At 33.6% G+C, this 14,830-nt stretch overlaps 1 protein-coding gene across 1 annotated transcript; it reads left to right on the top strand.

Annotated features, from left to right (window-relative positions):
* The first annotated feature begins 269 nt into the window (after positions 1 to 269).
* LOC145304699 (pancreatic secretory granule membrane major glycoprotein GP2-like) lies at positions 270 to 3,096 on the top strand. Its single transcript, XM_080146642.1, has 3 exons — positions 270 to 329; positions 1,093 to 1,170; positions 2,431 to 3,096. Exons 2-3 carry the CDS (start codon positions 1,101 to 1,103, stop codon positions 2,856 to 2,858), a joined length of 498 nt encoding a protein of 165 aa, XP_080002768.1. The 5' UTR covers positions 270 to 329; positions 1,093 to 1,100; the 3' UTR covers positions 2,859 to 3,096.
* The last annotated feature ends 11,734 nt before the right edge of the window (positions 3,097 to 14,830 follow it).

The raw sequence follows: 14,830 nt of genomic DNA on the forward strand, positions 1-14,830 counted from the left end.
ATTGTATATGGTAAAATACTTATGATTATACTTGTAATTATACTCATAGTTTGTTTGTGTCTGTTTTCTAGTGACGCCGCCACCCCCTTATATGCCTCAAGTGGGGCTTGATTGTAGGGAAGGGGATTAAGTCGATCTATAGTTGCAATTTTATAAAGGAAAAGTAAAAACAATTTATGCGGTGGTTAATATTTTTCTAGATACAATTTCTCTTTGTTAGGGAAAGGGGAAATAGTGACTAATATTTTATACAAAACACTTGTTAAAGTTAATATTAGTGAATTGAAAAGTTGAAAATATCAGTCTCTATTGATTCTTTCAAGATAGAGGTAAGAGAGTTATATTCTACTTGCTATTTTATATACTAGCGGCTAAGCCCCTAGAGGTCTCTAGGGGCACTTGAGGAGGGGAGAGTCGAATTTGATAACCCAATTTCTTATTTTAGATTTTAAAAGAAAAAGTAAAAAAAAATTTCGGTGGGGAGGGAAATTTTTTTTTGTGGGGGTGCCCCCCCCCCACTAATTTTTAATTTTAGATGAAAAAATAAAAAATAAAAATTTTTTCGAGGGGGGGGATTTCTCATTTTTTTTTGGGGGGGGGGGGTTGGGGGTGTCCCACCCCCCAAGAAAATAGTTATAAACCTTCCCGGGACCTATGAGAAGCTACCCTGTTAAGGAGAACCCGATCGGTTCAGCAGTTAGCGAGATCCTTCGGTACAAACAAACACACAAACACACAGACACACAAACACACATCCTGTTACTTTATTATAAGGATGTCGAATCTTCCAGGGCCAAATTATTTATTTTAAAATGTAAGCCTTACTCATTTCTACTATTTGCCGAACAGATTATAACATATCACCATTGAAAGATAATGTTTGATTCAATAAAATCTCACAATACATTTGGTTGTGCTTATAGCTAATCTAAATTATTTTTTTTTAAAATGACTTACAAAAGGATTTCATGGGATTGAAAAAACGTTATCACTAAAAACACAAGAAACTTGTAATTTGTGTTTCAAAATTTTAAGTTCTTTACTGGGGTTAGTAGTAATATCATGTTTATTATATTACTCAGTTTTATTTAGGTATCAATATGAAGATTTTTGTATTGTTGTGGTTGTTTGTCATTGCCAGTTCTCAAGGTGACAACTGCCCAAAACCAGGTGAAAAATATCTTCGAATTGGAGGAATACAAAAATTTTCGAAATATTTCATGAAGTGGTTAAAATGCTATTAAAAGTAGCCGGCAAGTAATACAACGCTTTAACTGCTGAAAGACTGCCACAAGTAGACCCAATACCCCAAATTTGAAGCCTTCAGCTTCAATAACAAAAAAGTTCTAGGCATTTAAAAATTACATTTTATCTACAATGAAAATTTTTAAAGATTTCCATTGCTTATAAAATAAATTATAATATTAAATTACGTGGCCTAGACACAAAATTGTAAAGTTATCTTTGTCAGAAACTTAGATTGCCGGTAACAGAATACTTTTTTACAATAAAAACACCACTTTTCATAGTCAAAATCTCTGAAAAAAAATTGGTTCAATTTGTTTTTGTAAGCATAAAATCATAGCGGAAACAAATGAAACTAAAATAGGCTCAGCTGTGATTGGTCGTTGAGCTGATTCAGCCTTCTGATTGGCTGGAAATACTACAGTACTCTCGGTACTACATAATGTTTTTAATGATTATGACTAAAACATATTTTTTTTTTATTTTAAAAATATAATTAAGTGGCAACCTAAATTTATGACAAAAATAAGCTTATAATTTTGTTTCTAGGCTACATAGTTTAATTTCAAATCTTGTAAAATTTTCATTGTACATAAAATGTCATTTTAAAATGTCTACAACTTTTTTGTTATTAAAGCTGAAGGCTTCAAATTTTGGGTATTGGTTCTACTTGTGGCAATCTTTCAGCAGTTAAAGCTTTGTATTTCTTGCAGGCTTCCTCTAAGTTTTTACCTACTGGACTGTAGAAGGGCTAAGGGCAGTTTTCGGTTGCAATCCCATGAGATTGGAATTATAAAAGAAAATCTATGGAAGACGACATTCACAATTAATTCCAATACAATCAAATTTCTATTATAATCTATTAATTTTTTTTGAAAATTTATATCTAGGATAGGATAAATATTAAAGTAAAACACTAGAGGGAGAAAGGGTTAAATAAATGTATCTCCCCATCACGACCACCTTGTGCAACCTTTCTATTGGGTCATTGAAAATCAACCAATGGTGTTGCTTATATTAACACAGCCAAGTAGCAGAAAATAATTTAGAAGCAGACGAAAGAGGTCTTTAAATAGATATGTTGGATAATTATTAAGTTAAAGGAATTAATACATACAATTATTATTTATTTTGGTCTATCAGAAATGTAATTGTAAAAAATAATTATCTGTATGTTTTTATCAGAACTTCCTGCACCAGAATGTTCTGACCTGGTGTACAGAGTGCTGAACGACCAAACAAGATCAGTAAAATACAATGGCAACAGACACAAATGTGACTATACCAATCCGCCAATGAATCTGCCTACCAATGTTTCACCAGATTGGCAAACCCCTGGATGGTACCGGTTCGAGGAGCCAGCTGGCACAATACTACCAATGTCACCTCCTTGCCAAGGATGTTGTGGCACTGCTCAAACTGGATGGACCATGGCCACACTACCAGCCAGACAATATGAAAGAAAAGACATCCCAGTCTGCTTCCACTGGAGAAATAATGTTTGCTTTACTAGAACCCAGGCCAAAGTTACCAACTGTGGATCCTACTTTGTCTACTACTTTGTCAATACACCTGGTTGTAATATCAGATACTGTGGCATAACACAAAAGTAGACAAACACTTTCATATATGACTAATGATTGTATGTCATTTGCCAAGTCAATTCCTTTCAAAATTTGATTTTGTAATAAAACCCTTTTTTGGCAGTCAACCATCAGAAGAAAAAAAAATTGCTTTGATATTTAACAAAATATTTAATCTTGATAATCATAAATCAATTCTTATGTTTAAAATTTTGTGTCACATGATTTAAATATTTTACCAAATTAAGAATAAAGAAATTTTAATAAACTGAAGTTCTTATTAGATATAAGTTAATTTTCCTAGAGTTGTATGTTGTAATTTTCATTAGTGATATATGATATTACAATAGTGGTGGTAGACAAACTTCTTAAAAATAAATTTTTATAACACCTAACTAAGCTATAAAACTATCCTTACGAAATATTTCTTTATTAAACAATACAATTTAAGTTAATAAAACAGAAAAAATGGAATGAGAATAAAAGGGGTTTTATGAAGGTGCTATGAAGGGAAAAGGGAATGTGATTCTGACAAACAATTCTATAGGAAAATTTCTCCCTAATCCCCTTCCCCCTTTCCTCCCCCGTCTTACCCACCCCTCTTCAGTTACATTTAAAAAACAAGATATACTTCCACCATACTTTTAAAGGTTTTGTGATTTTTTTTTAGAATTAATTATTAGAATAGCTATGCCTGGGAAAAGGGACATATTTCGGTTCTAGGGATTTTACCAAAAAATATTCCCCCGACCCCAACCAATAAACACGCCCATACTTTAAAACAAAGAAAAACCATTAATATTTCAGTATTCACATCCACTTTTTGTTTCATTTTCGCAATTAGTCACAATAGCAAACAAACAAGAAATGGAAACTATTTGCAAAATAAATAGCTTGGACGTCCTGGATTATGATAGTTGGCCAAGAAAAAAGAATAATGTGAAAAATTATGCGGTTATGATCATGCTATATTGTGGTGTTGATGCGGAATTGTATGCTCACCTTGGTGGTCAGAATGGATGTATAATTACTTGGATCTTACACCAGATTTTCATGTTTTATAATAAAGTAAACTCTGTAGCGTGCTAAAATAACGATCTCCCCCATCCCCCTTCTTTAACCCATCCTCTTTCATCCTACTGGTTAAACGGCCCGACCAATAAATCCGGGGTAAATTGTAACCTAAATTTTTCTCCTGTTTTATCATCCACGTATATTATACATCCATTGAAGCCATTAAGATGTTCATTTCTAATCTTAGGTTTCCAAGATTTAGAGAAATTTATTACCCATTATCATTTGACCAATCCTGACAGGGATATATGTACATATTTTCTGGAAACAAGGACTATTAAGTACAATGGCAGCAAAGCCTTTTAAAGATAATTAGCCAATACAGTTGAGTAAAATTATCTATTTATAATGTATATACAGAAAACTACCCCCCATCCTTTTTCAATTACCTTTTTCGTCTGCTTCTAAATTATTTTCTGTTACTTGGCTGTTTTAATATATGCGACACAATTGGTTGATTTTCAATGACCCAATAGAAAGGTTGCAGAAGGTTGATGCAATAGGGAGGTACATTAAATTAACTCTTTCTCCCTCTATAGTGTTTTCTCTAATGTTTAGTGCAAAACCGCACGGTTAAAAGTTTAAATGTTAAGCGTTTGTATGTCTGTCTGTAAGCAATAATATAAGCAAAAATATTATTAACTTGACTGATATTGAAGATATACTGCTCTAACTGTTCCCCTGGCCAATTTCATTTGTCTGTCCATTACGAAAGATATAGGATTGAGTCGATTTTTATCTGAGATTCGTCTTTTGGGATAACTTTGTACTTTAATTTTCAATGTAATTTTAGCTATAACATGCACGTTCATTTCATAACATTTTTTCTTCAGTATACCTGTCCTTGTCCATTTTAAACATTAACAAGCACAATATATTTCATAGTGTGTCTGTCTGTGTGTTTGTTTGTAGCGAAGGATCTCGCTAACCGCTGAACCAATCGGGTTCTCCTTTACAGGATAGCTTCTCATAGGTCCCGGGAAAGTTTTTAACTATTTTTTTGGAGACACCCCCAACCCCCCAAAAAATTAAAAATACCCCCCCATAAAATTTTTTTTTTCTTCTTAAAACTAAAATTAAAATGGTGGGATCGACTAACCCCCCCACCAAAAAAAAATCTAAAATACGAAAAATTGGTTTGATTAAACCTCTTGGAGCAAAGCCGCTAGTTCTATAATATAAAGTAGTAAGTTTTTTTGTCTGTAGTTTAAGATTTCTATAACTAATGAAAAGATTGGGTTTTCCATTTTAGGGAAGCTTCTCTACAGGTACTGGGATGGTTTAAGGCTAAATTGTTTAAATTCAAGTCATAAATTGGTTTTGGGCTATTTTTCTATCCTTCCATTCTAGATGCTAGGGGCGAAACAGATGGTATTACATAAAACACCTAGCACCATCTTTAGTTGTTAAATCTTCATCTTCATATACTCGCATCTACTTGCTCTCTATTTCTCTCTATCTCTCATTCTCTCTCTCTATTTTTCTCTCCCTCTCCCTCCCTCCCTCTCTCTCTCTCTCCTCTCTCTCCTCTCTCTCTCTCTCTCTCTCTCTCTCTCTCTCTCTCTCTCTCTCTTTTTCTCTCTCTCCTCTCTCTCTCTCTCTCTCTCTCTCTCTCTCTCTCTCTCTTTTTCTCTCTCTCCTCTCTCTCTCTCTCTCTCTCTCTCTCGCTCTCTCTCTTTCAGAATTGTCCTTGTTTTTATATAATTGGTTTGGCTTTTAGCGAAAAAAATTAATAAAATAGAAGATTTGCTGAAAATATAATGCCAAGACATTAAGAGTTTTATCCATCCATTTTAGAACATTTATTTCTTTTTTATATTCTTTCAATTATCCTTTTCCTATTTTAATGTTAGATATACTCTTTTGCTCTGGTAAAAAGAAAGTATCGTTGACATACATTTCGAATGCCTTGTATATAATTTAAGCACTTAAAAAGCCTATGTTAAAGTTAGAAAATCTATGTTAGAAAATTACCTTGTTGGGACGGGATTTACCTTCAATTCCAAGATATCAATTAGAAAACTCAAGGGCAAAATTCCTTTGTAATGAAACGCCCATTATAGAATATTGGGTTAAGAAACATTAGATAGAAAAACGACCCTTTGATTGCTCGACCTTTCTATAGAAGTGCTTCTGTGCATGGCAATACGTTGTGCGTGTTTAGGGGCCAATGTATTCCCATATTATTTCTAATAGTTTCATGTTGTAGACATACCAGCAGTTGGTAACATTTCTTCTGTATCTAGTGTGACGCGTTGTCTCTGGTTTTAGTGAAAGGAGAAAGTCACTCAAAAAATCAGCATGTGACGTCATAAAAATGAAGGATTATCCTTCTCTTTTTTATGGGTTTTAGGGGTCCTCTCCTCATCCCTCATTTTTATGACATTAGAATTTTTTGAGCGACATTCTCCTTTCACCTGGTTTTTAGTTGTAAACTATCTATCTATCCAAAGTGAATTATGATGATTGTAAAGTAGAAAGAAAGTTTATTCTAGCAGAATAATTCTTATTGGCACAAATTGGGTTCTTTTAGAAATACAACTCTGTTAAAATGCGTTGCAAAAATAAATCATAAAACTCATGAAAGTGAGATTTTTTATAGCTGGGCAAAGTATCTAAAAAATCAGCCATGTGACGTCATAAAAATGAGGGAGATGAGAGGAGAAGTGGGAAAGAAACCCCCTAAAAAAGAGATGGATAATCTCTTATTTTCATAACGTCACAAGGCTAATTTTTCGAGACACTTTGTCCAGCTACGAGTTTTCATTAGATTTAATATCATTTGGAAGAATCTAATAAATGGTTGAGGGAAATCCATCATATTAGACCATAGTTTCAGAAGAAACTAGGTTTTTCGATGGAGAATATTAATCTATCGCATCGTATTATAGACAGCTTTCCGAGGTTATACAGATGGAATTTTATAAGATCATTTTCAGTTTAGTTGACACCAAGGAATCACCGAGCTGGGCATACTAAACTGGTATTGATTTATTTTATTTCATTATTTGTGGAAAATACAAAACAATACATGATTTTTCAATATGACTCTAATAGATCTAATCCACCTGGTATTAATCAGTTTTGGAGCCATACTGAAATTTTTTTTCAGTACCGTTGCTCTAAGGTTTCATTTACTCTTTATGGAAAAAACAGCCCTGGACCTATATTAAGCATATGCAAAGAAAAAAGAACTCAATCTACCTCTGAACTGGGAGATTTTAATTGACATGCATAAACACGTCTTACCTGAGCTGCATCTTTAAATCATTTTAGTGGTGAGACAGATCAGGGTGCGCCGAATTTCCGCCAATCACAGCGCGGCATTTCATAAAATGTTGTGCTCTCATTGGTGGAAAGTTGGCTCACCCCGATCTGGCTCACCACTAAAATGATTTAAAGATCCAGCTCTGATTAAATAATTATATTTAGGCGGATTTTTGCCAGTACCAACAAACATATTACAAAGGAAAAAGTTTAAAACTTAGGTTGTTTTATTTGTGAAGCAAAGCTGCTCAAGAATTTACTTTATTTGTTGGAAGTGTTTCTATAAGACAGGCTAAACGTAAACCTAATATATTTTAAAAACATTTAGATTTTTTTTCTGTACAGCAATAACATATAGACTTAATTAAGGCATGTTAGTTGAAACAAAATTTTTACAAAATTGAAGTATTGTCAAAAAATGGACCAATTCATAAGATTTAGCCTCTTATGTAAAAATCACTTAAAATATTCAATCAATGGACATGAACGTCCTTGCTCTGTATATAATTGTTGTAAAAGTGTGTGTTTGATAGAAAAAAAGAAACAAGGATGGTAATGCAAAAAGGAGCATTAATCAAATTTTATCCTCTTTATTCCCAAATTTGAAGTTTTTTTATATCCCTCCCCCCGTCCCAGGTTCGTTATCTTTTACAACTTTTAGGTTAGGTTAGTTTATATGGCTAGGGGGCCGAACTCCCGCAGCTAGGCAGGCTAGGTGGCCGAGCGCCCGCAGCTAGGCAGGCTAGGTGGCCGAGTGCTGCGGCAAGGCAGGCCAGGGAACCGCGCGCTGCCGCCATGGTCATTATTTTGTAGGCGAGGGGGGTGGGGGAGGTATAAAAAATTTCCAAGAGGATTATACCCAAATTTGTTAAAAAAAGGCAAAGTAATTTAAAGGTTTGCTTTTCTATTATACCATATAAGAAAGTCTTTTTGTTTGGCTGTTAAAATTTCGCTAACACGATTAAGATCTCCATTTCAGAGAAGCTTTACTTAGGTCCAGCTCACAATTCTAATAATTTACACATTACTAAAACCTAAAAACCTAATGCTTGTCTGTCTATGTGTACCGATATGATTCTCCTTTACAGTGAAGATTCTCTAATGTGCAGGAACGGTTTATAACTATTTCGAGGAAGGGTACCACCACCTTCCCAAGGCAAATAATCTATAGAAAAAATTTTAGTCTACTTATTCTTTTGAAAATTAAAAATTGATGATTCCTACCCGCTTTCTTCTTGTGCCCCAAGAGGCCTCTAGAGCCTAATTATGTTAAATATAAATTTTATCTTAAAACCGACAATCCAAAAAATATTTGAAGAGTATCTCCACTATAAAAGAAGAAAAAAGAGAAAAGTTTTTGTTGAAAATTGGATTATGTTTTCAATCATCTGTTCTTAAACAAACTTTTATAAATCCCATTTAGATATTTCTTATCATTCAACATAGAATAAATGATAGTAGAATGGAAAAATGGTTACAGCAGCCAAAGAGTACATAAAATTTATTGAAAATTCTGTCCATAATTTTTTAGTCACGACTACTTTCATCTGATATTATAGTCGATCTAAATAATGGTCATTACTTTAGCCCTTACTTCATTTTATATCATATTACTGGGTTTGGATTTTTCTACGATTTGTAGGTTTTATCTAGAAAAAGCTAGAACAATGGGATGTAATTCTCTATATTAGGTTCAGTAACATTCAACAGACAACCCAACATTTGATTGCATGGCATTTGTAAAAAGTCCGAACTTTGCATGGTAATAAGTTGCGACTGTTTTTGTCCCAAGGTTTTTCCCTACTCTTACTGGAATCACGTGCCAGATGCAGTAATTTTTAACATATCTAGTATGAGGTTGTGTAGTTCAGACTCGAACCCTTAACCTTCCTGCCAGCAAGCAGGCACGCTATCCTTTACGCTAATGCTACGATTTTTTATGTCATAAGTCGACATAAGCTATTGGAAAATATACAAAATTCTACTAGTTTTGCAGCTGCATCTTAGAGCTCAGATTAACTTACGAAAAAAGTAGTATAATACGATATTGAATTTTTCAAATAAAACCTTAATCAGATATTTCTTTTTAAAGGGTTAAAAATACTTCAAATAATATAAGATAAAACTTTAAACAAAAAAAACAGTTTCATCTATTTATAAATGAAATCAAAATTATTTATTTACTGTTTATGTATGTTTGATAAAAACAAAGCATTTGATTGTATAATTAGAATAATATAGCTAAATCTGCCTTTTTTATATAAAAATTGCAAGATAAATTCCAGTTCTTCCCTCTTTTTGTGATGCTTAAATAAAATTGTTTCTATCGTATTGAATTTGAATATTATGAAGAATGCTGTTGACATTTTGACAGCATTTATGCTGAAATATGTCAATATTTTCATATTTCCAACAATTCATAAATATACAATATTGTGAGGGGAGAAGTCAAAGAATTAAAATTATTGAGGGAAGAGCAAAATATATTCAAGTTTTTAACAAAAAAATTTAACTGACAATTTTAGAATTAAATATTTAGCCAGAAATTTTTTTTTAACATTTCTTTACTAGCGGCTGTATCTAGTATTTAGAGGCTCGGCATTCAAAGATGTATAGATTGGGCAGAAACATGCCTTACTACTATTTCAAGGGATAAATCTAAAAATAAAATGGCCAAAAACCATACTTTGATTTATGTGAAGCTTCCCAAAAAACGAGAACTCAATTTAATAGGTAGTTTAAGATTTTATGCTTCAGACAAAGAAAAGGATAAATAGAATAGAATTAATAAACAAGAATTTGACAAAAATAAAGTGCTTTTTCATGGTAATAGAAGCTAAATAGCTGGCAACCCCCACTCCCTTATTAATTAAATATACATTATTTTTGTACCACTTACCATGAGCTCAAATTTTATATGATATAGATTTTTTAAATTTTGATTCTAGGACGACGATTTAAGATATATAATAAAATCTCGAGATTCTAATACGAGACAATGTAACGACAGATTAAGTTGATGCTTTGTTTAAGCGTCTAAAAAATATATTTTCTTTAAATAAAATACACTACAATCGTATACTTATTAATGTTATTTTTTTTCAAAAGAATGATTTATTCCTCGCAGTTATGGATGTTGTCCTCCTTGTTTAGTTTTGATTTGATATAAGTTGACACTTTTCCCCCCAGTCCATCTAACTTCGAGTTACTGAGATTTTATCAGGGAGGAGAAACTTTGGGTATAGTCCCTTTTATGGCAACGCCTCTTAAGGGGCGTTTAGTCGTATTTTCACAGTGCCTTTTCCCTATTTTTAGCCCCTGCGAGAGGCTCTAACCCTGCTGGGCCAATTACCTAACCCTACGGGTAAATCACCTAACCTAATCTAAAATAAACTATCAAAAGCTACGGTGAAAATAACGAAACTCCACTTAAGAGGCGTTGCCACGAAAGGGACAATACCCGGAAACTTTAATTTACAACCCTCTCCTTCCCTTAAATATGTCAAAGATCCGGCATAAATTGTGTCATATTTAAATACATTAAAAATTGTCTCTCCTGCACTTCTGGAAGACAATAATAGTAAGAATTGGAGAAATTTCTTGAAATAGGTCCTCTAGAAAAAGGCTTTGCAATCATAGGCGCTGTCGTACGTTATTTATCTTTGACCCATCCCATCCATATTAATAGGGGAAAGATTAATTAATATGCCATTGTCCAATCCCTGCATTCCTGTGTACGTATAGTGAAAGAGGTCAGCTGAATTTGAGTTGCCGATTGTGTACACAGTTTCCTCGGTGTTTCCTCATACCATTTCAAGATTTACTACTAGCTAAAAACTTCAAACTTCAAAAAAAAAGTTTTGGAAGTTTGAAGCTTTTTTAACTAGTAGTAAATATTGAGATAGGATGAGGAAACTATGTACACAATCGGCAACTCAAATTCAGTTGATCGTGAAAGAGATTCTAGTTTGATGAAACTTGACACTATCTTTTAATGGAAAAGTAGTTGATGCCAGGGATCTAAAGGGATAAGACGTTGGCTGATAAATTGTTATACATCCCCAATGATGACACAATAAATTACCCTGTTCTGTAGATTATAATTAGTGGTTGAAACGTTTGAACACTCAACTTAAAAACCATCCAATCAAAATTCAGTAAAAGTCCCCAAAATTATTAAGCCAACGAATAAGATAACGTTATCGTAAAACTTTTGGGAGTGGTTTAATAAACAACCCATTGTCCCCTATCACTCTGAGTTGACACCATTCCTCAACAATCCTATAATGCTAGCATAGTATAAAGCAAAAAGATTTTTGTCAGAAACTAAAGATCTCAAAAAATGCTTGTCGTAATTGATTGTACTTTCTAGGGAATGTTCATACATGTCGTAGAGGGGTTTTTAGCTTTTTTCCTGACCTCCATTACCCATCCCTAGAGGATAGGGACAAAGTAACTAACAAATATATATTGAAGACAAACTTTATTTGATGAAGGACGACCAATAATAAATTTTTGTATAATCGTTTAATAGGCATTTTGAAATATATAAACCTGTCAACAAACAAAGGAAAACACGAGACTTTCGATATTTTAAACTTTCGATTTTTCCGCTGCTACCCAGAAAAAGGATGGGTTCGAAAATCGTCCACAATGTCAACACTAAAGATGTTTAAGATATCTTACTGTAGACTAAAATGCCTGGGCGCAAAATAAGGTACAATCGGTTTAAATTATGCATGATAATTAATTAATAATATGGTCCGTTACCAATAAGCTTAACCCCGTAAGATATTATCATTTAACTAAGAAAAGTCGTAGAAACATTATTCAATTTAAGCTCAAATATATAAAGTTAAGAATTTTAGTTTGTTGTCGATTTTTCTATAAAACTTAAAACTTTAAAGAATTTGATTTATCCCAATGTTATCTGGAAAAATAAATAAAATTGCTAGTGTTCGTTCACTTCCACATTAAAATAACAAATTATTAGAACCACAAATTATTACAAGTCAAAGTTTCTCTATAATTCACGTTGACTGTCCTTATGTCCGTCATATTCAGTCCATAACGCTAAGGGGGAAATGTGATTGTCCCACCTGCTATTTTAGATAGAAAAATGAAAATTCATAAGACCTGTGCGCATTTAATCTTACATTATTTTGTCCCTCGTTAATGCTTAAGACAGAAATGGTTATTTTATAATTTCTATAATACAAAATAGAACGATGTCTGTCTGTCTGTCCGTCCGTCCGTCTGTTCGTCCCTCTGTCCATTAGTCTGTCCGTCCGTCTGTCCCTTAAGATCTCGGAAATTACTGAACCGATCGGATTCTTCTCTTTAGGGAATATATCTACTGGACCTTTGGTAGTTTTAGGCTATTTTCTTCGGGGGTGGGACACCCCCAACCTCCCCAAAAACATAAAAATCCCTCCCTTTTTTTTAAAGAAGACGAAGCATTTTTTTTATTTCACCTCTTGGGGTAAAGCCCCTAGAGGCTAGGGGCGAAGCCGCTAGTCTTTCTTTATATGTAAACATCTGCTCTATAAATCACCTAGTCTGTTTATCCATAAATTTTTTTTTGTGCATCTTTACTTCTGGATGTTGTCAGCCTTGTTTATCACTTTTCCTCTCATCCCTCATTTTTATGACGGCACACAGCAATTTTTTGAGACACTTTGTAAAACTTCATAATATGGGGAAATATATATTATGCATACTAGACTTGGTATAGGTGCAAAGTTTTGTAAAATCTTTATTGTAAAATCCTACCACTTGCTCTAAAACAAATACAAACAAGATCAAATTTAATCATGAGTAACGCAGCTACATTATGGTCAAGTGCAGTTCACGGTAAAATGTTTCTGCTAATGACTGTTACTAAAAATCTATGAAATTTAGAGGTTTCTAACGGCCAAACGGCGGAACGTTATAGATTATGCTTTCAGAAAATTTTAACCGACCAAAGAAGGCCTACAAATAATCTGGAATATTTTTTACGCGTATTTTCTTCAATGAAGATTTCCCTGTGCACCATTTCACCTGGGCTATCTTAGATTTTTTGCAGGCCTTCTTATGCCGCTTAAAACGGTGTGTGGGCAAGATATATTATGTATGTTTAGCCGTTTAGCAGCTAGCAGTCTTTAAAGTTTAAAGATTTTCGGAGATATTCGTTACCAGTAACATTTTACCGTGAACTGCAGTTGATCCCTACAATTAAGCAGTTATTATTAACAAATCATTGAAAGGCATTTTTAAAATTCCGACAGCATCGAGGCACAAAATAGTTTTTGTCGTTTTTGCTAACATACTCGATTGGACGCACTAATGAACAAAAAATTGAAAGGTAATGGGATTGATCTCGGCATAAAATACGTTAAAAATTGCCTCATAGCTTCCATGAGACAGGGAATGCTCTTGATGACACGTAAAAAGCTGCAACCGATTACAACGAACAAATTAAACTTGCAGACAAAATTCGTGCAATTAAAGAACTGTTTGTACAAGCTTTTCTTTGAGAGGGGTAAAATGAGTGGTTACAAAGGTTCGAGGGGGATATAATCTAATATATTTAAAAGAATTTGAGGGAGGTAAATGAAGGGTTTCAAAGTTTTAGGGGGTGTAAATACTCTTACCCTCTCCCCAACACCCCCCCCCCGTGGACATCTTTGTTTTGTATGTATAACATAAGACCACTTAATCAAGACCATTCAGAGAAATTCGGTTCATGTAAAAAGTTTTAAATTTTCAAATTATAAATAGAGAAATGTTGGACATACAGACGTTCTTCGAATCTGTAACTGTAGAGTAGCTGCACTACTATACTACCAACAAATATACTGCTATACTGAAGTGTAGAGTAGCTGCACTACGACCAACAAATACAAACAAAATTTCAAAGTTTGTGTTGTGTTTGATTTCTTTGTTTCAAGAGTGAAAATTTTATTTGCCCAACACATCCAGACCAGGGGGGGGGGGTACAGGGATATGTCCACTTAGAATATTATATTCTCCATTACCTACACTTACTATTCCATCCCAATGATGGCTGACAAAAATTTTAAATTTGTCTGGTTGAGAAAATTCACCCCGGTTAGCCAAAATGTCTGTTTAACTGACGGCTGTATCTTAAAAACAACTTGGCAGTTGCTGTCAAATTGTCGGCCTTTATTATAATGTTTTAGGTTCAATCTTTAAGTTTCCAAAAATATTGCAAATCGGCTGCTTTCTCGAATAATAAGCTTACTGTTTCCTGAAAGGCAAGGGATTTAAAGAGTATTGTTTTCTTTTGATGTCCTATCCCCGACCATGATTCAGATACTTCAATAAGATGATTTTAAGGGGAAATTTAAATTTTAATGCTGTCTAGATATTTTATTTACTGCTAGCGGCTTTGCCCTTAGAGGCACTTAAGGAGGGGAGACTTGAATCTCAAAACCCATTCTTTTTATTTTTAATTAAAAATATTTTTTTTTCAGGGATATTGCTATTGGGATGGTGGTGGTACCCTCCCCAAAAATAGTTATGAACCTTCCCGGGACCTATGAGAAGCTACCATATTAAGTAGAACCCGATCAGTCCAGCGGTTATCGAGATCCTTTGGTACGAACCAACAGACATTCAGACAGACATCGTTTTACTATGTATCCTTATACTAAAGT

This window comes from Acartia tonsa, chromosome 13, assembly GCF_053477335.1.
Source record: "Acartia tonsa isolate MP-2025a chromosome 13, ASM5347733v1, whole genome shotgun sequence".
In the NCBI taxonomy this organism is placed as follows: domain Eukaryota; kingdom Metazoa; phylum Arthropoda; class Copepoda; order Calanoida; family Acartiidae; genus Acartia; species Acartia tonsa.